The sequence below is a fragment of the Pleurodeles waltl genome, chromosome 7, assembly GCF_031143425.1.
Source record: "Pleurodeles waltl isolate 20211129_DDA chromosome 7, aPleWal1.hap1.20221129, whole genome shotgun sequence".
NCBI classification, from domain to species: Eukaryota; Metazoa; Chordata; class Amphibia; order Caudata; family Salamandridae; genus Pleurodeles; species Pleurodeles waltl.
In genome coordinates, this window is record NC_090446.1 from 1,076,292,886 (window position 1) to 1,076,319,849 (window position 26,964).

The window sequence follows — 26,964 nt, forward strand, 5'->3', positions numbered from 1 at the left end:
CACACTTGTCCTTCCTCTTATACCATCAATTTAGGATCAAGCTTTCTTCTTTAGACCTAATTATGACAAATGCTGTATTTTATTTGCATTTGCCACCTGATCGGTGTGGCGTTTGCCTGGAACATCTTAACTTGCTCTGGAGATGTTTGAAATTCAGACTTTTGCTTTCTGATTTTCCTCAGGTTGGTGTTGTCATGTTTCTACTGGTTACACAATTGAATGTTCTTGTCTTGTCCACCACCCTCTAGATCTACTTAGCAAACTCAAGTTTGACATTGTAAGTCAGTGGTTGGTGTCATCACGTATTCACTTGCAACCTTCACTCTTTTTGTGTGAGATACATGGGTCCACAGGCAAGCCTGCACACTTCATAGCAGTATTTGTGACAAGTATAATTTGATAGGGCCTACACCCCCTTTGCTTCAGACAGATCTTTAGAAAGGGCCTCTTCACCAAGTCCCAGTCACCATGTTCTAGGTCGTGACAGACTTCTTCACTTGCTAAGGGTGCTTTCAACTTCAGTTGGTGGGAGATAGAGTGTACCATATCAACCTGACCTTTACAGTAGTTCAGAAAAAGATCATCAGAAATGTAAACAAGCGAGGCTTAAGGATTACAAGGAGCCCTTATTGCTCTGCCATGATTACTACATGAGGTGAGAGACCAGTCACTTTTTTTTACTTTAGAAGGAGTACGTCTTAAACTCATCACGATGAGGAGTAAGGCATCTGGCCATTTCAGTGATGTTTAGTTACAAATCTTGAACACTTTTGATTAAAGAATACTGTCTTTTGACCAATAGCTAAAGTTGATTCTATGGTTCAAATTGGGTACCATACAGAAAAGTCTCATTACTCTCTTTTAAAGTGACTGCCCTTAACTAACTCCATCAAAGGTAGCAAACCAAATCTATGGATCAATTCCTCATGCAAAATGTGGCTACAGTTAAGCTATCACATCTTCTAGATGGATAAGCCTCTGCCAACAAGAAAAAAACATAAACAATTACTAAAATATATTGTATTCTATGATATTGGGACATTTCTATAACATTAATCTCTCACCTGGTGAAAGGGCTTTCATAATATTAGATGTGACTTTAAGTCACAGGTGTCCTTTTCCCAACTTTGAACTGCTGAAAAGTAATATACTCCTGACACAAACTTTCAGCTACAGCTCTGAAACAAGGATTAATCTAAAATAGCTTGAAAAGCTTTACCATCCCATCTCGCCCAACATGTGTAGGCCTGTGCATGTATCTTGTCATTTGAATAAAAAAATGAAGTTTAGCAAAACAAATCTTTTATCAATTGTCCGCTACATTTCCATTGTTGTACAACCTGCTGAAACCCACTTATTCCTTTAATCTTCATGCACATTGCTCTGCAGAGTTAAATTTTTTTTGTAATCTTTGTTTAATAGAATTTTCAAACATAAGAAGGAGGTACAGAAAAGAAAAGAGGAATAGCAGCATTGGGGAAATATAACGAGTGCAGAGTTACAGTGACAGGAGTCAGGGGTGAAAAGGGGTGACAGGCCACAAACTCATGGGACAGGTGGGAATTGAGCATCACTCATGACACCAGTTGGGTAGGGGTCCAGCATGTCCCTCTGCTACAGCAGGGGGATGATCCAGCCCAGTCTCCCTGGAAGCATAGATATGCACCAGTCGGTAGGATGTGTAGTGGAAGGATGGCAGGAAAACAATTGGGGGCAAGAAGCTCCAGATGATGTTGAAGGTGTCCAGTTTATCATTGATCCTCTAAGTGACTAGTTCATGGCCAACCACCCTACATAGTTCATTAAGCCACTATTTGCATATTAGGATGGAGGGCTGTCACTAGTTCAGAGCATGCAATGTTTGGCCTAGGTGAAGAATGTCACCAGCCAGCAAGGACCAACAGATCATGGAGGATGACCAATGGGGGGGTGAGGGGCTGATCCATAATTAAAATGACACATTTGTGATCACACATTCGTCCAGTGATCAGACAGGGTCACAACATTCAGTTGTCAGAGTTACATCTCCAGCAATGGTAATACAGCAGCATCTAAGTTTACTTCGACTTCCAGTGGGTCCAATACCAGCCAGTAAGGTTTTCAAAACATAAAAACATAAAAAATTCAGTTGAGATTTATGAAGTACCCAATCATAATCAATGACAAGGGAGGCTCAGTCATCTAGTCAGCTATGCCTGGTTGTGATCAAGTGTGTGGTTTTAATGAGCAACCCATACAATACTGGAGACCAACCCTTTGAAAGGGCCCTGGGTTTGAAGACAGCAAAGGATAGGGGAAGAGGAAATTCATCTTGGGATACCCTCAGCGTTGTTTGAAGGCAATACACCAGTCAGTAAGACCATCAGGGATCAGTGGTCTGAAGACCGAATTTCAGGTTCAAAGGGTGAAATTGATAACTGTCTTATGGCCATATAGTTGGTCTATATCTTTCAAGCCCCTCTGTCAAGGATACCGAATATACCTTTTTCGCAGAAGTGAAATGACACAAAGTAGTTCCCCACTTCCCTATGAGTCAAGCAGACCAATAAAATGGTCGAGTCTGGCCCACCCGGATGAAGGGACAAGCTTGGTAAAGGTGGACAGTCTCCCACAGGTCTACGTCGGGTTCACTTTACAGATTCTGGAAAAAAAATAACACGGCTTAGAGATGGAATTAGAATATGCACACATAGGGGCATATTTATACTCTGTTTGCACCAAATTAGCGTCATTTTTTTTTTACTCTAATTGAGTGCAAAACTAACTCCATATTTATACTTTGGCGCCAGACACGTCTAGCGCCAAATGTATGGAGTTAAAGTCAGTTTTTGGAAGTGGAAACCTACCTTGCCTTAATAAGATGCAAGTTAGGCATTCCCGTGCAAAAAATGACTCTATGGCCTTAACGCCATATTTATGCTCCTGAGCAAAAATGGTGCACGGGAGGGAGAAGGGGGAAAAAAATGATGCAAAGCTTGCTTTGCCCCATTTTTTAATGCCTGCGTGAGGGCAGGCGTTAGGGGACCTGTGGGCCTATTTCCATGGTGGAACACAGGCCACAGGGACACCAACACCAGATAAGTACAGGTAAGTATTTTATTTTAATTTTTAAAATGGGCCCCCATTCATGGCACAGGATGCAATGGCCATGCCCAGGGGACCCTTGTCCCCTGTGCTGGCCATTGAGGTGTTGGGTATGACTCCTGCCTTTTCTAAGACAGGAGTCATGTGGCATGGTAGGTTTAGCGCCATAAAATGACGCTAATCTGGTTAGAGTCATTTTTATTTTTACTCCAACCTGCCTAAAGTCATTTTTTGGTGCTAAACCCCCTTCTTCCATACCGCCAGCCCCACCCGACTAATCTCAATATTTTTTATGCTAGCCTGCCCTTTGCACAGGCTTACACCATTCAATAAATATGGTGCCCGGCTGGTGCACAGAAATGGTGCAAGCCGGTGCTAAACTTTTTGGTGCAAATCTGCGTTAGTGCAGTTTTGCACCAAAAAGTATAAATCAGGGCCATAGTTTTTAATAATAATGTGAACTACTAATGCACACCTAATGTCCCTTCCTCCTTTCATGATTAGGTGTTTCCTTAGGCTGACTCCACTATGTGCTACCACTAGGTAACAGAACTAAGAACCGTTAAATCATAGAACTCATACAGGAAAATAAACTCCAAATATCTATACATCTATATATAGATAGGAATCATGAGCTACCTTAGCAACAATTCCTCACAGGATCATAATTCTGTAGTAACATCAATCCTCGTTTTTGCATATTTTCATATTATGCATCTCCTGATATATATACATATATATAGTTCAGAAGTTCATCAACAAAACATTAATTTATAGTTATAATTTATAATTCAAGGTCCATCTCCTTCTCCATCAATGTTATCAGTTCATCAATTGTATATAGAATAATGGGCCTGATTACAACTTTGGAGGAGGTGTTAATCCGTCCCAAAAGTGACGGTAAAGTGACGGATATACCACCAGCCGTATTACGAGTCCATTATATCCTATGGAGCTCGTAATACGGCTGGTGGTATATCCGTCACTTTACCGTCACTTTTGGGACGGATTAACACCTCCTCCAAAGTTGTAATCAGGCCCAATGTGTTTTATTGTAATTGTAATTGTAATTGTAATCGTATGTATATAGCGCTTACTACCCCTGACGAGGCGTCGAAGCGCTTTTCGATGAGTAGCACGCTACTCCGGTACCCAACAAGAATTAGTGATGGATTAGTATAATTTAAATAAGGAGTACAGTTTTAGTATTATTATGAGTTAATTTGAGTTGCGGATATGAGAGTTTGTTAGTTAGATTGACTGGAGTAATGAAGGGGTGGAGGAGGAAAGAAATCCAGAAGTGTTAGTTGGGAGTTTATCCTTCATTTACTCAATCCAAAGGCTTGAGATGAATAAAAGGGGAGCGGAGGAGAAAGAGGATGTGGAAGGGTTAGGGAGAGCATAGTAGCAGGGTGAGATGAATGCAGGAGAATTTAGTAGGGTTGTGTGGGAGGTCACAGAGATAGAGTGAGGTTTGGTGAGTTAGATGTGGAGGTGGAGGGAAGAGCTTAGGCAGAGATATTTAGGAGATGAAAATGGTCGAAGGGATTTGGGATGAGTCCGAGTGAGAATGGAGGATAGTTTGATAGAGACATGACATAAGAGTGATGAGTAGATAAGTGTGATAAAAAGAGAGCAGAAATTCATAGATATCTAGTATAACAACCCATGCAATGATCCACAAACATGCCAGACACAGAAACAACATATACACATACATACACATATATATATATATATTTATACACACACACACACACACATGAATACACACACATATGCACATACAATACATAATTAGAATCATGGGTAAAAAATACTTAGTCAGACAGGTTTAAAAGAGTGTGTGTGTATTTTATTGTTATTGGTTTAGTTTCTGTAAAATGAGCATCGTGGCCTACCCAACCAGAGTATTTTCTACGAGTATGTCAGTAAGCGTTACCTAGCATGTTTTATATGCCCCATTTATATTGTACACTAAGGGTACGTGATGGGCCACGGGGTAAGCGTCTCCAGCAACCTTGTGTGCCTTTGGCAATGTGATTGTTACTAGTGCGTCTTTGTGGAGATGTCCTTGTGCTTCTGAGCATCAACAACGCACCACCGGAATCGGCGGTAAACGCATTGGGGTCGTTTTGGAAAGCTGTCCATCATCCTGGTAAAAGGCAGGAATTCCTTTACCTACTTCGAGGGTGGACGGGGCGTGGCTCAGCGGGCGGAGCTTACAGGTGCTTTATAAAGGGAGAACCTTCTACTCTGTGTCTCCAGCAGAGGAAGATAGAACCCGAGCGTCACAGTCAGATACAGATTACGCTCCAGTACATCATCAGTTCACCTCCAGGAAGGATTCTAGATCTTTTCTGCTATGGGATCTCTGAGCGTACAGCCTTGCTTTATCTTTGCCAAGCCCAAGAGTTAGGGTGGCTTGTCCTTTCCAGAGGCTGATCTTCAACTGCGGCACCTGCTACGTTTATATTTCTAAGTGCTTCCTGTTGCGGTTTAGTTTCTGTAAAATGAGCATCGTGGTCTACCCAACCGGAGTATTTTCTACGAGTATGTCAGTAATCGTTACCTATCATGTTTTATACGCCCTGTTTATATTGTACACTAGGGGTACGTGATGGGCCACGGGGTAAACGTCTCCAGCAACCTTGTGTGCCTTTGGCAATGTTATTGTTACTAGTGCGTCTTTGTGGAGATGTCCTCGTGCTTCTGAGCATCAACAACGCACCACCGGAATCGGCGGTAAACGCATTGGGGTCGTTTTGGAAAGCTGTCCATCATCCTGGTAAAAGGCGGGAATTCCTTTACCTACTTCGAGGGTGGACGGGGCGTGGCTCAGCGGGCGGAGCTTACAGGTGCTTTATAAAGGGAGAACCTTCTACTCTGTGTCTCCAGCAGAGGAAGATAGAACCCGCGCGTCACAGTCAGATACAGATTACACTCCAGTACATCATCAGTTCACCTCCTTAATTTGTCAATATATAGTCAGTTCATCAAGCTGGAGAAACAATAGTAAATAATCATTCTTGTCCTGGTATAGGGAAAAACAAACAAACTGAAGACATTTGAATTCACCAATGCATCAACAAAGGACAAACAATCAAATGGTTCTTTTTAAACCATATCACAGTTTGGAATAAGGTTACTCAATTTGGAGAGATTTCTGCTTAAAGCAAAGTCTGTTTCTCTTTTATGTCTTGCATGTCACAGAGGGGTCAGGAGCAGAATCCAGAGAAACAGAAAGCCTGATGAGCCAAACACCAACAGAACAATTCACTGAACCAGCAGGATCTGAGGTCGATGTGTGCACAGGTGAAAGAAGCAGAAGACTGAAGAAAATGCTGAAGGAACATTAACTGACGCTGATATTGATGGCAACAGGTCAGTAAGAGGGGGGGGAGAATGCACAACAATGAGCGAGCATCCCAGTGTAGCGCAAAGCCTTAAAGGCTATGCGGTCCATCACATAAAGGGGCCACACAGTTGGGGTGCTGTACAGAAGGTGCTGGAGGCCGAAACCTTCACATGCCAAGACACCCAGAAAAAAGGTTTTCCCTCTAACATTTGCCACAGCGGGGATTTGTAATGCTGGAGAGACAGGAACTCCATGAGACTGTGGGTCTCCTTCCAAGTCACAATCGAGGCCTGTAGGATCAGGTATGTGGCTACTGGGGTATCCATAGTTTCAGGATAGATGAGTAGGGATAGATATGGATGACTAACAAGACGTATCTTGAATGGACCCACACTTTGGTGTCATTCTGTGCTCCAGGTAGGAGGCTTGTTGTGACAGTTCAAAGGTAAGATTATAGAGCCACATGAGGGGTAGGCACAGGTGCCCTTCTGCGGTATAAGTCCAATCTGCAGATTTATCAATTCTTCCAATATTTGTATTGTTGTTGACAAGAAAAAAGTATACATGTCTAGCAGAATTATAATCTTCATTTGATTTTAAAACACAACATATAAGACGTCAGTATTTTGAAACTTCATTACTATGTAAGTTACCAAGTGCAACAATGTCATCTCCACTCAAATATGTGGCACATTTCACAGCTATAACCTTTCTTGAATATTTTAATAGATTAAAGAAATCCAAAATTCTTGACACATTTGTGATGAATGTGCGAGAGGATGTGAACAGACCCATCTGTGACCAGAGCTGTCCAAAATCAAGGACCACTACAGAACTATTAGGGCTATTGATGTAGATTCTAATGCTAATGCTTAATCAATTGGCCATGCAGCTTGCTCTTGTGATGGCTAATAATTCTTCTATTTGTACTGAGATTACATTACACAAGTACGATGCTTCAACAAGATATGATATTGTATAAACTGTATATGCTACTGTCAATGATTCTTGATGATATCGCAGATAAGAACCTTCCACAAATAATATCAGGTAAGACAAATCAAGTGGTACATCTTGAATGTGCTGTTGGTTTGATATACAATTATGTTCCATCAATAGAGCCACAATCAAAATTATTCTCTCCACCATTGGTATCGTCTCCATTAAACATTGTCAAAAATGTAGCCAGATTCAGGCTCTTACAATGTTCAGTTGAAATATTCTCAGCTGAAAGAATAATCTGTTCATATTTTCTCAGCTGGCTTCTTGTCAGATGCTGAATTTGAGTACGAGTCAGCAAAATGTCAACTGAATGAGAGACTAACAAAAGTGTGTAGCTCATCACAATTCCTTCACTCTGCTGAATGACATGACAGGTTGCAGCAATGCTCGTTAGGCAGCCCAAAAGTTAAATGCTTACTGTATCTCATGTAACTAAACAATAAGCTATTGGTTGCTTTGCCACTGTGTGTAGCTGACTGAGCACTGAGAGTAAGCAATATTCTGTCTCATGAAAGAATATATATATATTTTTTTAATAGTTCAGCATTCCAAGAGCGGGTGTATTCCAGAGCCTATGTCTGAGCTCTACGAAGGCATTCATTTTTCCAAGGTACTGGATCACTCACGTCACTGTGAATAAGCCTCTGTAAAGGCTTTGTAATCAGGTTAAAAATTCGAGTCCACTGACGTCAGTAGCCAATCATTCCCAAAGCCATCTTTATTTCTTTGTGAGTTGGTGGGAGCATTTTTAGAATTGCAGAAATGTGTTCTTTAGACATATTCCTCACTCCTTTTTTAATTTTGTGACTCAAATGTATAACTTATTTTTGACAACATTGCAGTTTTTTGGGATGGGGACAGGTTCTGTCTGTTTTCTGGCAGGTGGAACACTAATGCAATTGTGCCTAGCCTACAAGATTCTTTTGTTTTGGTTGCGATCATCAGGTCATCTATATATTGCACCAGCACTGAATTATGAAGCTGTTGCAAACATTCTAAATCTTTTATCAGATTTGGGGAGAAAATTGAAAGTCTTTCCGTATAGTTCTGTGGGAACCTACTCGATACCATTACTCTTTTTAAAAATCTCTATGCCAAGAGATTGTGAAAAATGCTTGACACAAATCAATAATGGTAAAACACTCTGCATCACAGGGATTTGAAAGACAATGACAGCAGGATTTAGTACCATGGGATAACATGGAACTACAATATTGTTAATTCTGTACAGGTTTTCTATGCTATGCGCCATTTCCCAATCATTATTTCAAGCCTATAAATGGTGAGTTGCTTGGATTTTCTAGAGTAAGGTTGCACAGATCAGTACATGAATAAACCATAATTATTTTCACTTTGATGTGCACTGGTTCTGCACTTTTTAACAACCCAATTTATTTTCCAGTAAAAACCTTTACCTTGTCTTTCAGTATGTGTTTTGAATTTGAAGGTAAGTCATCTCTTGGGACAATCAGGAACAAATTAGTTCTTGATTCTTTTGATTTTATTTTGAAATCAGAATCCTCATTCTGTGCTTGATGTGGTACACCATTCAAATTGGTACACCATCTAATGAACAATAAGTTGCACAGTTCATTTTATATGGTAGATAAAGACCCAACAAATTAACCGGACTTTTATCACATATTGTGAGTAGATGGTCATTTTCGAATTAACCAATTTTTGCAGGAATATTTGCTGACACCTTAATCGTGATTTGCAAATGGAAATACCTACAACATGTACTTCTGTCACTGACAAGGATAGGGTAGGAGATTTTATCAGTCTAACCGAGGAGTGGGTAGCACTTGTATCACTCTAAAATTATACAGAGGGCTACTCACCTCTACATCTGCATTGGTGCAACTCTGGTCTACCTCTAGGACTACACCAAGCATACAATCCTCCTCCCCTCTCCTGGCACCTTCATTGGCCTAAATCGGTCCTATGGAAACTCCAAGTATAGCAGTTATTTGTGGAAAATTGTTACTAATTACTAAAGAAACCCAGGTTCTGTTAAAAATTCTGCATTTTCTTTTGTATAATATGATATAACATTCAGAATGAATGCACGTTTCCATTGAACTTCCTTTGCTTATGCATGTTCTGTACAGATGCACAGATGATAGTTGGTCTGGGACCGCTGTCTGAATCTTCTTCATCTCTCTCATTTGATGCATTTTGTTTCGAATTTGTGGAACCATTTGAGACTCATTTTGTACTGCCTGGATTGTAAAAAAAAAAGTGTGTCTTAGAGCAGCGTTAGAGCAGTCCTGATGTTTGCAGTTCCAGATCGTAGGTGCATAGATGATAAAGGCAATGCATGATGCATTGATGTGGATAAGTATTGCAACAGGGCACTGCAGCAGACTGAAGTGATAGAATAAACCACCAGCTCACCTTCATAACTGTCGATATAGCTGTTTACAGAATTTGTTAGACTAATTGTGCTAAAAATGATCCATTTGGCAACATTTTAAAAAACATTTCCGGAGGGCGTGGGGACTCTAATAACAGATTTGGGAGTGTCTGATGTCACTTTCCATGCTGCTTTTGTCTACCCCAGTACGGCCTGGGTCGCGACTGAAAAAAACGTCAGAAGAGATCTCGGCTACGCCTGTCTGGACTTCAATTCAATAATTCTAGCGGTAACAGATACATTACACGAATAACTCACTTGGGATCGACCGAAAGAGGGTGCACTGAGCTGTAGCAGTCTCTGTTGAAGTCTCAAGTAGATCTGGGGGCAGAGGCTCCCTTCCTATTTTAAGCTTATCACGCCCGTCTGGAATCCATAACACTCTCCTTTTTTTGCTGTTGGTTCTGTACTGCAGAAATTACTTGAATTTTAATGTTTTAGATTTCTCAATATTATAACATACGAAATTGCACCAAATAGGTTTTTTTGGGAAAGACACGCACCCTTAACACAAAAATGAAAATATTCGTGTTATTTGAATATGATGGTTGTGAGAGCCCAAGTAACATCAGACGTAATTGTTGGTTTCCAAAGTCTGACGCTTGGGTTCTTCTAGCGGGCATTACACCATCGTCAATCGCAGCCCCTTTACTGCACGAGGCTAAACCTTTCTTTTCTGCCTTTGAGACAAATGCACCAAAATTGTTTCCTACTGTCTGACTATTCCTCTGGGAATTTATCTAATTGATTTCTGATTTGATTGTGTTTAATAATTGACAGGCATTGCCAGAATAACAGCGCTCTGCTCCTTCTGTCAAGAGCCCAGAATGTAAATGTCACCCACCCCCCCTTTTGGTTCACAAAGCTGAAGACGTAATTGAATGATTTAGCATTTACCGTGTTGAGGCCAGTGATAATGCACCTTAAGGATTGAAGATTATCCATGATTATTTCACCAGCCATTGATGAAAAGTCAGGGAAGCAGCTCCATTCAACTGAACAAAGAGAGAGAGAGAGAGAGGATTACATTTGCGGCCGGATTTCAGTGTTGTCTGTTTAAATCACATTAAACAGAGACTTAGCACTTCCAAACTGACATTCCTTTAGTTATCTTCATAATATTGACACAGCATTATGCAGTAGAATAATAATTAATTAGCAAGTGTAGAAGATGTAAATGTACACAAATATAAACACATACTGTAGAACTGCTCCAGTAATCAGGTTGGCGTGCCAGGTAGACACCCTGCTCAGGAGGAGTAGAGCAGAATTACAGATTCAGAAGTTAAAGCATTTTACCACTGGAAGCAAAACAATCCACTCCAAGTTTGACTTTATTTCCTTTTACATTTCTCTACTACTTATCATCTCTGAAGGAGTAAAACTTCTGTGTATGCCTCAGTTACCTCAAGCAAGGAAGGTACGCTGTTTATGTCAGGCACAAGAGAGCTTAAGCTCTGGCAGAAGGAATGACTCTAAATAGGAGCCTTGAAGTTACTCATCTCATCAGTAATGCATAAAATGCTTTTAATTGGCCTCTTACAATTGATTTTCTGACTGGTGTGTTTCCAAGTTGACACCAATAAAACAAAAACAAAGAGTGCTGCCATGTATATGTGAGGCACATTGTCCGATTCTGCGGAGATAGCTTCTATTGCTTAGTCCACTGCTAGCATATTGGGCAGTGACCACCACTGTCCCCTAAAACTGTACTGTAAAACATTGGGCTATTGGTTGAAAGCGGCGGAAGCCCCACCCTTGCAACCACCACAATCCCTTGTCAGGGCGAAATGCAAAATTCACTATATTAGCCTGTGCCTAACCATCTGGTAAGAGGCAATGTGTAAAGTATTTATGCAGCCCATAAACAGTAATAAAGTGACAACATAACATAAGAAAAATCCCAAATTCAAAACACAATTTAAATAAAGTACATTTGAATGAATATGATCCAAAAGAAGAGGGCGAGGTAGTGAGTGATTGGTGCTCCTACTTCCAAAAATTATAGCTTAGAGTAACTCAATTGACACGGTGCACAAAACTCAGGTAACCACCCTCCAAATATTACCTCCACGATATACCCAAAGGGATATCTAACAATACAATAGAGAGTAATGGCACACATGCGGTATAACAACTCTAAGTAGATCAAAATTAATCTAACACCAGTCAAAGTAATCTACACACTTGTCTATCTGGAAAAGCACCAAAAGTTTATCCTTATACAAATTTATTAATCTTATTTAACATTCTGGAAATCACAAAATGATATGCACTGTATACACCCATAAATGTCACTCTATTTCAAAGCCAATATGTAGTCATTAGTACATGAAATAATATAAGAAAAAAATATACATTTCAGTGTCAACTACATTGTTCATATTCACAATCCCATGATTGATCTAATTGACATAACTGCCTAAACCAAAAACTCCCCACTTGCTCGTCCGTCGTCAACACGTGTTTCATCCGGGGGAGTGCCCCTAGGATTTCCTCAGGACTTTCTTGTCAAATAAAGATCCATCCAATACTTCCTAAAAACAATATTGCCACATGACACAAGTCAATTGCTAATTCTCCTATTCATCCATACCCTAATTGTAAACTTCAAGTTGAAAGCCAACCATGTGAGCAGGTGAGAACCATGCAAATATCCGACATCACCGTTATAATAAGTGATGTTTCAATGTGTATCTAAAGTGAACACATCATTTTATAAGTGTTTCGCCCTCTCATGCTATAAACTGTGTAGTAATGCATAGAACAAGTAAGTGCAGCCCCACTCTAGTTTGAATTAAAACCATATTTGGTGCCAAAAGGATAGTCAAATTGCAAATAAATAAAATTAATACGAATTGAAATCGAAAACAATTATAAATATGAATAAGTACTGTGCTCTTCATTTACTCAGAAGGGCCCAATTGTGCTTCATTGTAACCCCAACAGAAAGAGGTGTGCCCCCCAGTTTATTTAGATTTTTTACCTTACTAACTCGGTTGTGCCTGATTTCTTTTAATGCTCCAATGCACCTCTTGATTCTCGAAGTAAAATCTGGTAGTATATAGATACGATAAAAGTATACACAAATGTTTCAATCGTTAGACATTTCATAACGTATTTATGATGTCCATGTGATCCCCAAGTAAGCTTACCAATTAACTTGTTAGCTTGAATTAATTCTAGAACCTGTCTCCGCGTATTTAAATCGATTCCACCTATTGTGAAAGTTAGCACCAATTAGTTACAAGTCCTGTGTGATTAGATCTATCCATACTGATAGAAAATTCAGAATCCCTCTTTACCTGTTGCAGTATCTGGATGTCAGCGAGTACGCTTCCGATTAATTAAACCGAGTTTCTGTTGTGCGTCCTATTTAAATGCCTCAGATGCTAACGCAAAATAGAAGACGGACTAACGCGAACCTAGCCGTCTCTGCTGTAAACATAAACAATGCACTTCTATCTTACGACTTCCCCTTCCTAGTTAGTGACAAAAGGATACTAAACATCAAAAACGGACTACATTAACTACAAATAAGTCTAAGAAGGAAAACAGCCACACAGGTCCAGTCATTATATCCTAATTGGAGCCAGTTCTGATCTCTATAAGCTCTGTGTCTATGTACTTATAATTGCCTGTCTCTCATTCTATATAAATAAAATTATTTAATTACTTTTACAGATGGTTATCTTACAATAATGAACTTGTGAAGAGTTATGAAACCACATAGACTTTTTATATCAGACTTCTCTTGAATTAATCCTCCAATTAATCATAAATTTGTAGTATACACTACAATTATTCCAAAAAGATTATATTTTACATATCCTTACTCTTATTTAATTCAATATAAATTCACTCACTGAGACTTTGCTTATTACTTCTCACCGAGAAAGTACTCAATCTCATGATCTGCATTTAATCCTTGTTCCACCGCTCCTAACTTCATGATCCATAACGATTCCCTTCTTCTTAAGGCCAATTCTCTATTGCCTCCCCGTGGGTTCTTTTCACATTGTTCAAAGCCCAAAAATTTTAAGTCTTTATGTGTCTCTTGCGCTTTACATATCATCATATGCGAGGCTATCGGGTAACGTTCATCTAGTTGCCTAATCGCCCTCCAGTGTTCCAAAATTCTCGTCTTAAGTGGGCGTATCGTACTACCCACATATATTTTCTCACATTTGCAAATAAGCATGTAAACTACGAATTTCGTGTTGCAATCTATGTGTGATTTTATATGTATTTTACATCCTCTTCTATCAAAAAACTCTTTCTTAGATTGCCATGCCCATTTACACATTGCATATGAACCGCATTCAAAAAAACCACGGTTATGTACACTAAGCCAATTTACCTTAGTTTCCTCTGGTACATAACTTGGACTTAAAACACTTTGGAGGGTGTTCCCCCTTCTAAATGACACCTCAGGTTTCATACCTATGTATTTCTTGCGCACCTCATCTTGAGTCAGTATTGGCCAATGTTTTTTCATTATTTTCAATAGTTTCTGAGAAACATCCGTGTAGTCTAAAACAATCCTCAATCTCCGAGCACTGTTCTTCTTGACCTCCTTATTTTTTTGAGTCGTTAGTGACAGTGTCTGTGAACGGGAGGTCTTAAGAGCCTTATTTCAAGATTTGACTATATTGTTATCCGAATAACCTCTAGCTCTAATAGAAAATGATAAAAGAAAAGTAGTGAAATTACAAGCAGATATAGAGAAGTTAGAAAAAAGAGATCAGTGAGCTAAACTTGAAGGAGGCGACAGATAAAAATTATGTTATCTTAAATGATGTGATAATGAGATTTCAAGAGGACATTAAGCAAAGAAAAGCCAGGAAATTGAAGAGGGACGAACTGGATTACCTTAATGGTAGAGTGTTTACGTTTTCGCGTAAATATGACCACTTGGTAAAGAGTGCAGCCTCTACAGTAGAATCTAATAACTTGACAGACTCAGCATCCACCTCTAGAAGTAGTTTAGTGACAGACAGTAGTGATACTGAGACTAGAGATTTGCATATGGGATCTGACTCGCAAGTAGTAGGTTTTTTACAAGAATTGAAAAGAATAAAACAAGGCAATTGGGAGATAAATCAGAAAAGAAACTGGGTAGGAGGACACGGAGGGGGAAAAGAGGAAGCAAAGGGCGACACTTATGTGGGCATGAAAACAAGGTCACGGGACAAAAAGACATAAACATAAATGTTGAATCTGAGAATAATGTGGTTAATTTGCCTGATAAGCAACTTTCCTTGGAGATGCTATCACTTTTGAATAGGGGACTGGGTTTCTGTCCATCGGTCAAAGGCAATGTATGTCAATCTAAAATTGATTTATTCAAATTTATAAGAAAATTAAAACTTAAGAGATATTTTGAATCACGTGTAATAGATACAGAAATGGCTCCAATTGGAACAGGAGCATTGAGCAAATTGTCGATTCAGGATGTTTATAACACTGTAACATTAATGACAATTACAGACTATGAGGGAGATCCAATAACCACGTCTTCAATTTTACAAGACTTGAGTATTTCTCTGGATAAACATATTGCTAGTGGTTTGAAACAAAGATCAACCTGGGTACCCAAATCAACTATGGACAGTAATATAGAAACATTTTTTGGATTAGTTTGGAATGATTTAGACAAAGAAGAAACGAAGAAGAGAAAATGGAGGAGATCAAATCTGAGACAAGAGGAATGCAAGGCACTAAAGACTTTGAAATCAGATGTGGACTTGACTATTAAAAAAGTGGATAAGGGAGGTAATATAGTGGTAATGAATCGCACAGACTATGAGCAGGAAATGAGCACACAATTAAATGATACTGCCTGTTATGAAAAGCTTTCGTACAATCCAATGTCAGCCCTGACAGGGAAAATAAAAAGAATGTTAAGGAACTGGAGAGATAAGAATTTACTGAATGAGGAAGAATTTCTGTATCTACAAGTATTTCGTCCCAAATACCCGTGTCTGTATACATTACCGAAGATTCATAAACAATCTAAATTTCCACCGGGGAGACCGATAGTTTCAGGCATAGGAGGGCCTACTGAGAGGTTGTCAGAATTTGTCGATATTTTTTTACAACCATTTGTTAATAATCTACCTTCACACATCAATGACACGAAGCATGTACTGAGTTTATTGTCAGATATCCAATGGGAACAAGGGATGTTTTTTGTAACTCTAGATGTGACAGCTCTCTACACTAGCATTCAACATGATTGGGGTTTGAAAGCAATAGAATATATTCTAAACAAGAGATCGGCGAGCCTATTAGAACATACACATATGCTGCTGGATATGATTGATCTTATACTTAATAACAACTACTTTCTGGTTAAACAAAGCTGGTTTAGACAAAAACAGGGTGTAGCGATGGGCTCGAAATTCTCACCATCGTATGCTAATTTGTTCATGGGATGGTTCGAAGAAAATTGGGTGTGGGGTTCTAAAGCGGCAAATTGGCACTCATATATCCTCTATTGGGGGCGATACATTGATGATTGTCTCATGTTATGGACAGGGGATGCAGTAGCGTTGGAGAGTTTTTGCGATTACCTTAATGGAAATGATGTGAATATAAAATTCACATATAAATACAGTGAGTCCAAAATAGAATTCTTAGATGTAGAATTATTTGTGGAGAATAATAGGATAGAAAGTAGATGTGAGAAAACAGGGCTGATTGCAGAGGCCCCCTAACTTTTTGCCCCCATTTTCCACTTTATGCTGGTGTTTTCCTGACTCTGATGGTGCCCTGGGTACTGCTAACCAGTCCCAGGGCCTGTGCTCTGTGTAAAATGGATATGCAAATTAGGCTAATTATAATTGGCTAAGTTAACTTACCTATAAGTCCCTAGTATATGGTAGGGCATGTAGGTTTAGGGACCACAGCATAGGTGGTGCACACCTAGGTGCACTGCTGAGGTGCCCAGTGTCATTTTAAAAGCAGGCCTGCCTTGCTGGCTGCTTTTAAATTCGTTTTTCCCTCATTGAAGTAAATGGCCTTCATAGGCTAGAATGGGCAGACTTTATTTTAAATTTTAAAGTCTCCTTAAATGTTACATACCAAGAATTTGGTATCAAATTAATTGTTGTAATGAATCCCACAACTTCCAGTTGTTGGATTTAATATAACTTGTTCAGGTAAAAAGTTTAGACTTTACCTAAAAAGTTGCCAATTTCAGCTCTGCATTGTTTTTGCTGCTGTGCTCTGATTGGCCAGCCTGCAGCAGCTTCTGCCAGGCTGCCTTGATGAGGTGTGAAGTGGCCTGGCTTCACACAAAGGAATGTGCTTGGGGGAGAGAATCTCCCCTCAGCAGATGGTGAGGCAGGAAGGGGGAGGGCTGCCAAACTGGTCTTCAAAGGCAGAGAAGGACATTTGCAGCACCCAGCAACACCCCCACATCCTGCAACCCCAGACAATTAGGTGCCCCCTTGATTAGATTAGAAGAGGGCAGGAGAGGGGTGTGTTTATGATTTTTAGCCACACCAGTGGGTAGGCTCAGCCAGATGTAACCTCCAAAAATCAGATTCATCCATGTTGGATTTTTAGAGACTGTTGCCTTCTGGGATGGATTTTTGCCACACTTCCCAGGAAGTGGTCATCACAGGGGGACGACCCTGTCCCTGATTGGAGAACCAGGGCCCCCCTGCTTTTCACCCAGGAGCAAGGATAAAACTGGCAGACCTGCACCCACGCCTCAGATCCCCACCAAATTTCAAGAAGAAAGAACTTAAGGAGAAGAAGGACTGCCCTGCTGGACCCCTGGCCTGCACCTGGAACCTGCACTCAGAAGGACTGCACCAGCTGCACACTTGGGCTTCACCACAAGAAGGACTTTGCCTGGCTTCAACTGGTTCAAGGGGGGACTCCCTGTTTGCTACAGGTGAAAAATTGCTAACCAGAGTCCCCTGCACCAACTCCTGAAGAAATCGACCAGCTGACCACTGTCCAGTGGCCAAAAAGGAGTTTGCGCCAGGTGCATTCTGGGAGTTGAAGTCCGCACCCCCCAAGGACCATCACAGAACTTCTGGACCCTTGGGGTGAGCTGTGGACCCCAAAAGAACCTTAAAAGAACATCTGGGTGAAGCCCCAGAAGTTTGGAGAAGATTTGACAAATTTTGTAAAAAAGCTCCAGAGAGGGACCGACCCGCCGCGGAAATTCTAGCCGGCTTGCCTCAACCGCGACCCGGCCTGACTTCGTGGTTCGTCCGGGTAAAGAAAAACATCCGAAAAAGAGACTAAGTCAGAAGGTAAAAAGTTGACCGGGACCTCCCAGCCATCGTATCGAGAAGGGCTCCACGGACGTCGGATCAAGATCCAGGTTTACCCCGGTCGAAGGATTTTCATCTCGAAAAAACGACTAAGTCCGAAGGTAAAAATCACCACCGAGGAAACCCACATCGCGTATCCGGACAAGGGCTCCAGGAGGTCGGATTCAACTGGCAGGTTCGTCCCGGTGAAGAAAAACTTCAAAATAAAGACTAAGTCAGAAGGTAACTTTTTAACCGAGGCCTCCCGCGACTTGTAGCCGAGCAGGGCTCCATCGCGGTCGGCCTGAAACTTTGACTTTGCCCCGGTCCTGGTGCAACCAGATGACCCGATTGGCGCTTTTTGTTTCTAAGCGCTAGAAAAATAATAATTCTTTAAAAATTCATATCTCCGGTTCCCCTGAACCGATTTTAATCGTTTTTGTGTCATTTTAAAGATAAAAATATAAACTATTTTTATAAATTGGTTTTGGATTTTTAAACTGTTTCCTGTGTTTTATTTGATTACTGTTTTGTGATATTTGAATGCTTTACACACTGTCTCCTAAGTTAAGCCTTGACGCTCGTTGCCAAGCTACCAAGGGTTGAGCTGGGATTAATTTACTGAGACCTAACTGTACCTAGGTGGAGGTTAGTGGCTTGTTGCTAGGTGTAGGTACCTACCTGCCCTTACCAATAAACCATTTTCCAACATTTTTGGAAGCAGCGACGGGATCCTGTACTTGTGTTCAGTATCACGTTACAGTTTTAAGTAAAACAAATTAAAAATCCTTTAAATTGTCTTAGTGCAAAAAAAATGTTTTTTTAATTTTTAATTTACATTTTTTTTTATTAATTTAGATTAATTTCAATTATTGAATTTTTGTAATTCTTCTAAATTCTTGTTTCCAATTTTTGCAAAAAGTTTTTGTTGACACAAAACTAGGGAACCATGGAGCTTGATCTGGCTAGCCTACCCACACTGACAGTAGTCCAGCTTAGGGGGTTGTGTATTGAAAGAGGGTTGCCTGCAACCACTGATCTCAGGAAGCAAATCCTGATCAAATCCCTGACAGCATGGGCTGAGGCCCAAGAGGTAGAGTCAGAAGAAGCTCCAGAGGAGGGAGAAAGAAGGGAGGATGCAAGCTCTAACCACTCAGGGGAGGGAAGGCATCTGAGCCTAAGTGAGGATGAGGAAGAACGGTCCTCAGTAAATACAGTCACTAGGGGCAGACCCAAAGCTAGTGGTGGGAAGGGGGTCCTTTCAGGAGGAGAGAACCCATCCATCAGAGAAAGAGAGCTGGAGGCCCAGCTAGCATACATAGCTTTGGAAGCAGACAAGCTGGCCCTAGAAAAGAAAAAGTGGGCATACAAAGAGAAAAGAGATGGAGGCAGCGATAAAGAAGCTGAGGTGTCCATGGGTGGGGGAGTTTGCCCCAGATTACCCAAAGGGGTGGTTCCTGCCTATGTAGAGGGGGATGACATAGATAAGTGGCTGGGGGCCTTTGAGAGGGCACTCCAAATGAGAAGGGTTAGGCCTCAATACTGGGGTTCCCTTTTGTGGGAGTTGGTCCCCAACTCAGGGAGGGATAGGCTTCTGACCTTAAGGGGGGAGGAGGCAGATTCATACCCTAGTATGAAGAGGTGCTTAGCCAAGAAGTTTGGTCTGACCCCAGAGCAATATAGAATGAAGTTCAGGGACACCCAGAAGGTCAGTACCCAGTCTTGGGTTGACTTTGTGGACATTTCACTAAAGGCACTAGAGGGCTGGATTATTGGTAACAAAGTAGATACTTATGAGGGGTTATACAATCTGATCATGAGAGAGCACATCTTGACCAATTGTACCCAAGAAAGGTTACGCCAGCATCTAGTGGACTCTAAGCAGACCAACCCTAGAGAGCTAGGGGAGGCAGCTGATGAGTGGTTGAGAACCAGGGTGGTTGTCAAGTCCCAGGGGGGAGACTCCAAGAAGGGGGGGACAGGTCCCCAAAAACCTAAGGAGGGAGGTGGTAAGCCCACCACAGAGACTCCCTCTGTACCCCAGAACCCTAAGAAGGAGGAGAGTAAATCCCACTCCTACTCTGACCAGCAGAGACAGTTAGACCCAGGGTTAAAAAAGCTCTTGGACAGTAGGGCTTGCTTTGACTGTCAGCAGACAGGTCACTTCAGAGGAGATGCAGCCTGTCCAAAGAAGGTGGTTAGCACTGGGCTGTCCAGTGTAGCCATAGAGGAGGATTCCTCAGATGATGAAGTCCTCCTAGCATTGAGCTGGGAGACAGGACCAGATGGTAAGCTGGTGATCCCTGAGGGTGGGAGTAGGCACTTCCACCACATTCAAGTGAATGGGATCCCTACCACTGGCCTGAGAGACACCTGTGCCAGTCACACTATAGTGAGTGACCGGTTAGTGACCCCAGACATGTATGTCCCAGGAAAGACAAAGAAAGTCAGGATAGCCACAGGGGAGGTCACCTCCAAACCTGTAGCCATAGTGCCCCTAGAGAGGGAGGGTATCCTTGACTGGATTAGGGTGGTAGTCAGTGCTGACCTTCCCCTAGATTGTATCCTGGGCAATGACCTCCCAGAGGTGAGTCTGGTCACAGATGGGGTGGTCGCCCAGGGCGCCCCCCCAACCCAAAGTCCTGGGGAGTCAGTCCCTACAGTTAGGAGACAGGGGTCCCCAAGAAAAGGAAAGAAGAAAAGGAAGGGTAGGCCACTCTTAAAGAGAGTTCCAGGGAGCCAAGGGCCTTCTGCCCCAGTAAGGGGGGAGACCAGAGCTGGCACTGGTGAGGCCTCACCTGACCCCAAGGAAGTCCTGAGTAGTCAGGCAGCTGTCCAGATGCAAGGTGTTGCCCCTGCACTGACAGAAGGGAGAGTGGAAGGAGGGTGTCTGCCACAGGAGGTGGTAGCCCCCCACTCTAGACAGCAAGAGGGGTGCCAGGACCCCAAAGATGCCCCTAAAGCAGCTCAGCCACCTGTCAGTGGAGAGCTTAGTGTGTGATTCTGGGTACTGACAGCCGTCAGTAGCCTCTGCTGGGTGCTAGCCTTCCTGGCAGCAATGTACTTGGCCTGGGAGGCAGACCCCAGGGCCAATAGCAAAGTAGGCCCCCTGACCCTATTGGTCATGGTGGGGTTGCTCAAGTGTTGGGTGACCTCTTTGGGTAAGCTAAGTGTTGCCCTAGCAAAGTTTGGAGTAGGGGAGGTGGGCACCTCACTACCCAAGTTGGGAGAGAGAAAGGAGGAAGACCCCCCTAGAGGGAAGTTTCAGTTTGAGTTGGGTCCTTTTACTGTTGGGATGGCTTCACTACCCATAGGGAGTAACCCTGACAGGAGGATATAAGGCAGAGTAGGCCCTGCAAAGGGACAGCCAGTTTTCTTCACTGTCTTCCTCGCCTAACAAGCCAGGAAGACTCTCACAGGGTTGGGCTGAGTCTCCTGGGCGTGTGGGCTGGGGGGGGGGTTGTGTGAGAAAACAGGGCTGATTGCAGAGGCCCCCTAACTTTTTGCCCCCATTTTCCACTTTATGCTGGTGTTTTCCTGACTCTGATGGTGCCCTGGGTACTGCTAACCAGTCCCAGGGCCTGTGCTCTGTGTAAAATGGATATGCAAATTAGGCTAATTATAATAGGCTAAGTTAACTTACCTATAAGTCCCTAGTATATGGTAGGGCATGTAGGTTTAGGGACCACAGCATAGGTGGTGCACACCTATGTGCACTGCTGAGGTGCCCAGTGTCATTTTAAAAGCAGGCCTGCCTTGCTGGCTGCTTTTAAATTAAAGTTATATGCAAATTCGACTTTGGAATTAAAAGTAGTTCCAAAGTCTAAAACTACCTTATTTTTACATATAAGTCACCCCTAAGGTGTGCCCTATGTGCCCCTAGGGCTGGGTGCCATGTAACTATAAGCAGGGACTTTATAAAAATAGATTTATAAGCCCTGGTGAGGTAAAAACAGCCAAATTTGTTTTTCCCTCGTTGAAGTAAATGGCCTTCATAGGCTAGAATGGGCAGACTTTATTTTAAATTTTAAAGTCTCCTTAAATGTTACATACCAAGAATTTGGTATCAAATTAATTGTTGTAATAAATCCCACAACTTCCAGTTGTTGGATTTAATATAACTTGTTCAGGTAAAAAGTTTAGACTTTACCTAAAAAGTTGCCAATTTCAGCTCTGCATTGTTTTTGCTGCTGTGCTCTGATTGGCCAGCCTGCAGCAGCTTCTGCCAGGCTACCTTGATGAGGTGTGAAGTGGCCTGGCTTCACACAAAGGAATGTGCTTGGGGGAGAGAATCTCCCATCAGCAGATGGTGAGGCAGGAAGGGGGAGGGCTGCCAAACTGGTCTTCAAAGGCAGAGAAGGACATTTGCAGCACCCAGCAACACCCCCACATCCTGCAACCCCAGACAATTAGGTGCCCCCTTGATTAGATTAGGAGAGGGCAGGAGAGGGGTGTGTTTATGATTTTAAGCCACACCAGTGGGTGGGCTCAGCCAGATGTAACCTCCAAAAATCAGATTCATCCATGTTGGATTTTTAGAGACTGTTGCCTTCTGGGATGGATTTTTGACACACTTCCCAGGAAGTGGTCATCACAGGGGGACAACCCTGTCCCTGATTGGAGAACCAGGGCCCCCCTGCTTTTCACCCAGGAGCAAGGATAAAACTGGCAGACCTGCACCCACGCCTCAGATCCCCACCAAATTTCAAGAAGAAAGAACTTAAGGAGAAGAAGGACTGCCCTGCTGGACCCCTGGCCTGCACCTGGAACCTGCACTCAGAAGGACTGCACCAGCTGCACACTTGGGCTTCACCACAAGAAGGACTTTGCCTGGCTTCAACTGGTTCAAGGGGGGACTCCCTGTTTGCTACAGGTGAAAAATTGCTAATCAGAGTCCCCTGCACCAACTCCTGAAGAAAGCGACCAGCTGACCACTGTCCAGTGGCCAAAAAGGAGTTTGCGCCAGGTGCATTCTGGGAGTTGAAGTCCGCACCCCCCAAGGACCATCACAGAACTTCTGGACCCTTGGGGTGAGCTGTGGACCCCAAAAGAACCTTAAAAGAACATCTGGGTGAAGCCCCAAAAGTTTGGAGAAGATTTGACAAATTTTGTAAAAAAGCTCCAGAGAGGGACCGACCCGCCGCGGAAATTCTAGCCGGCTTGCCTCAACCGCGACCCGGCCTGACTTCGTGGTTCGTCCCGGTAAAGAAAAACATCCGAAAAAGAGACTAAGTCCGAAGGTAAAAAGTTGACCGGGACCTCCCAGCCATCGTATCCGAGAAGGGCTCCACGGACGTCGGATCAAGATTCAGGTTTACCCCGGTCGAAGGATTTTCATCTCGAAAAAACGACTAAGTCCGAAGGTAAAAATCACCACCGAGGAAACCCACATCTCGTATCCGGACAAGGGCTCCAGGAGGTCGGATTCAACTGGCAGGTTCGTCCCGGTGAAGAAAAACTTCAAAATAAAGACTAAGTCAGAAGGTAACTTTTTAACCGAGGCCTCCCGCGACTTGTAGCCGAGCAGGGCTCCATCGCGGTCGGCCTGAAACTTTGACTTTGCCCCAGTCCTGGTGCAACCAGATGACCCGATTGGCGCTTTTTGTTTCTAAGCGCTAGAAAAATAATAATTCTTTAAAAATTCATATCTCCGGTTCCCCTGAACCGATTTTAATCATTTTTGTGTCATTTTAAAGATAAAAATATAAACTATTTTTATAAATTGGTTTTGGATTTTTAAACTGTTTCCTGTGTTTTATTTGATTACTGTTTTGTGATATTTGAATGCTTTACACACTGTCTCCTAAGTTAAGCCTTGACGCTCGTTGCCAAGCTACCAAGGGTTGAGCTGGGATTAATTTACTGAGACCTAACTGTACCTAGGTGGAGGTTAGTGGCTTGTTGCTAGGTGTAGGTACCTACCTGCCCTTACCAATAAACCATTTTCCAACAGTAGACTTTTTCGGAAAATTACCTCCTGCAACACTATATTGCATGCGTCAAGCTCACACCCTCAACACCAAATAGAGGCTATACCGTTAGGTGAGATGATCAGAGCGAGAAGGATTTGTAGTAGGGATTGCGATTTTTATGATACCATTGTGGATATGGAACATAGATTTAGAGCTAGAGGTTATTCGGATAACAATATAGTCAAATCTCGAAATAACGCTCTTAAGACCTCCCGTTCACATTCACTGTCACTAACGACTCGAAAAAATAAGGAGGTCAAGAAGAACAGTGCTCGGAGATTGAGGATTGTTTTAGACTACACGGATGTTTCTCAGAAACTATTGAAAATAATGAAAAACATTGGCCAATACTGACTCAAGATGAGGTGCTCAAGAAATACATAGGTATGAAACCTGAGGTGTCATTTAGAAGGGGGAACACCCTCCAAAGTATTTTAAGTCCAAGTTATGTACCAGAGGAAACTAAGGTAAATTGGCTTAGTGTACATAACCGTGTTTTTTTTAAATGCGGTTCATGTGCAATGTGTAAATGGGCATGGCAATCTAAGAAAGAGTTTTTTGATAGAAGAGGATGTAAAATACATATAAAATCACACATAGATTGCAACACGAAATTCGTAGTTTACATGCTTATTTGCAAATGTGAGAAAATATATGTGGGTAGTACGATACGCCCACTTAAGACGAGAATTTCGGAACACTGGAGGGCGATTAGGCAACTAGATGAACGTTACCCGATAGCCTCGCATATGATGATATGTAAAGCGAAAGAGACACATAAAGACTTTAAATTTTTTGGCTTTGAACAATGTGAAAAGAACCCACGGGGAGGCAATAGAGAATTGGCCTTAAGAAGAAGGGAATCGTTATGGATCATGAAGTTAGGAGCGGTGGAACAAGGATTAAATACAGATCATGAGATTGAGTACTTTCTCGGTGAGAAGTAATAAGCAAAGTCTCAGTGAGTGAATTTATATTGAATTAAATAAGCGTAAGGATATGTAAAATATTATCATTTTTTGGGAATAATTGTAGTGTATACTACATATTTATGATTAATTGGAGGATTAATTCAAGAGAAGTCTGATATAAAAAGTCTATGTGGTTTCATAACTCTTCACAAGTTCATTATTGTAAGATAACCATATGTAAAAGTAATTAAATAATTTTATTTATATAGAATGAGAGACAGGCAATTATAAGTACATAGACACAGAGCTTATAGAGAATAGAACTGGCTCCAATTAGGATATAATGACTGGACCTGTGTGGCTGTTTTCCTTCTTAGACTTATTTGTAGTTAATGTAGTCCGTTTTTGATGTTTAGTATCCTTTTGTCACTAACTAGGAAGGGGAAGTCGTAAGATAGAAGTGCATTGTTTATGTTTACAGCAGAGACGGCTAGGTTCGCGTTAGTCCGTCTTCTATTTCGCGTTAGCATCTGAGGCATTTAAATAGGACGCACAACAGAAACTCGGTTTAATTAATCGGAAGCGTACTCGCTGACATCCAGATACTGCAACAGGTAAAGAGGGATTCTGAATTTTCTATCAGTATGGATAGATCTAATCATACAGGACTTGTAACTAATTGGTGCTAACTTTCACAATAGGTGGAATCGATTTAAATACGCGGAGACAGGTTCTAGAATTAATTCAAGCTAACAAGTTAATTGGTAAGCTTACTTGGGGATCACATGGACATCATAAATACGTTATGAAATGTCTAACGATTGAAACATTTGTGTATACTTTTATCGTATCTATATACTACCAGATTTTACTTCGAGAATCAAGAGGTGCATTGAAGCATTAAAAGAAATCAGGCACAACCGAGTTAGTAAGGTAAAAAATCTAAATAAACTGGGGGGCACACCTCTTTCTGTTGGGGTTACAATGAAGCACAATTGGGCCCTTCTGAGTAAATGAAGAGCACAGTACTTATTCATATTTATAATTGTTTTCGATTTCAATTCGTATTAATTTTATTTATTTGCAATTTGACTATCCTTTTGGCACCAAATATGGTTTTAATTCAAACTAGAGTGGGGCTGCACTTACTTGTTCTATGCATTACTACACAGTTTATAGCATGAGAGGGCGAAACACTTATAAAATGATGTGTTCACTTTAGATACACATTGAAACATCACTTATTATAACGGTGATGTCGGATATTTGCATGGTTCTCACCTGCTCACATGGTTGGCTTTCAACTTGAAGTTTACAATTAGGGTATGGATGAATAGGAGAATTAGCAATTGACTTGTGTCATGTGGCAATATTGTTTTTAGGAAGTATTGGATGGATCTTTATTTGACAAGAAAGTCCTGAGGAAATCCTAGGGGCACTCCCCCGGATGAAACACGTGTTGACGACGGACGAGCAAGTGGGGAGTTTTTGGTTTAGGCAGTTATGTCAATTAGATCAATCATGGGATTGTGAATATGAACAATGTAGTTGACACTGAAATGTATATTTTTTTCTTATGTTATCTCATGTACTAATGACTTCATATAGGCTTTGAAGTAGAGTGACATTTATGGGTGTATACAGTGCATGTAATTTTGTGAATTCCAGAATGTTAAATAGGATTAATAAATTTGTATAAGGATAAACTTTTGGTGCTTTTCCAGATAGACAAGTGTGTAGATTACTTTGACTGGTGTTAGATTAATTTTGATCTACTTAGAGTTGTTATACCGCATGTGTGCCATTACTCTCTATTGTACATTTGAATGAATAAAATTATACCAGGACAACAAAATCCAATCAGTAGAGCTGGAGTTATTCAGTACTAAAGTTTAGGTAAAAATAGAGGCAAAAGATTCATAGCTTAATTTGAGTGTATTGGGTCCTT

General features: G+C 41.5%; 1 protein-coding gene across 1 annotated transcript in view; it reads right to left on the bottom strand.

Moving 5' to 3' along the window:
* ANKFN1 (ankyrin repeat and fibronectin type III domain containing 1) overlaps window positions 1–26,964 on the bottom strand; it is a 1,012,473-nt gene that overhangs the window by 600,851 nt on the left and 384,658 nt on the right. Inside the window, exon 5 of the mRNA XM_069202026.1 lies at window positions 10,758–10,855. Within this exon, the coding sequence (XP_069058127.1) occupies window positions 10,758–10,855 (98 nt within the window). The remainder of the gene's footprint in view (window positions 1–10,757; window positions 10,856–26,964) is intronic.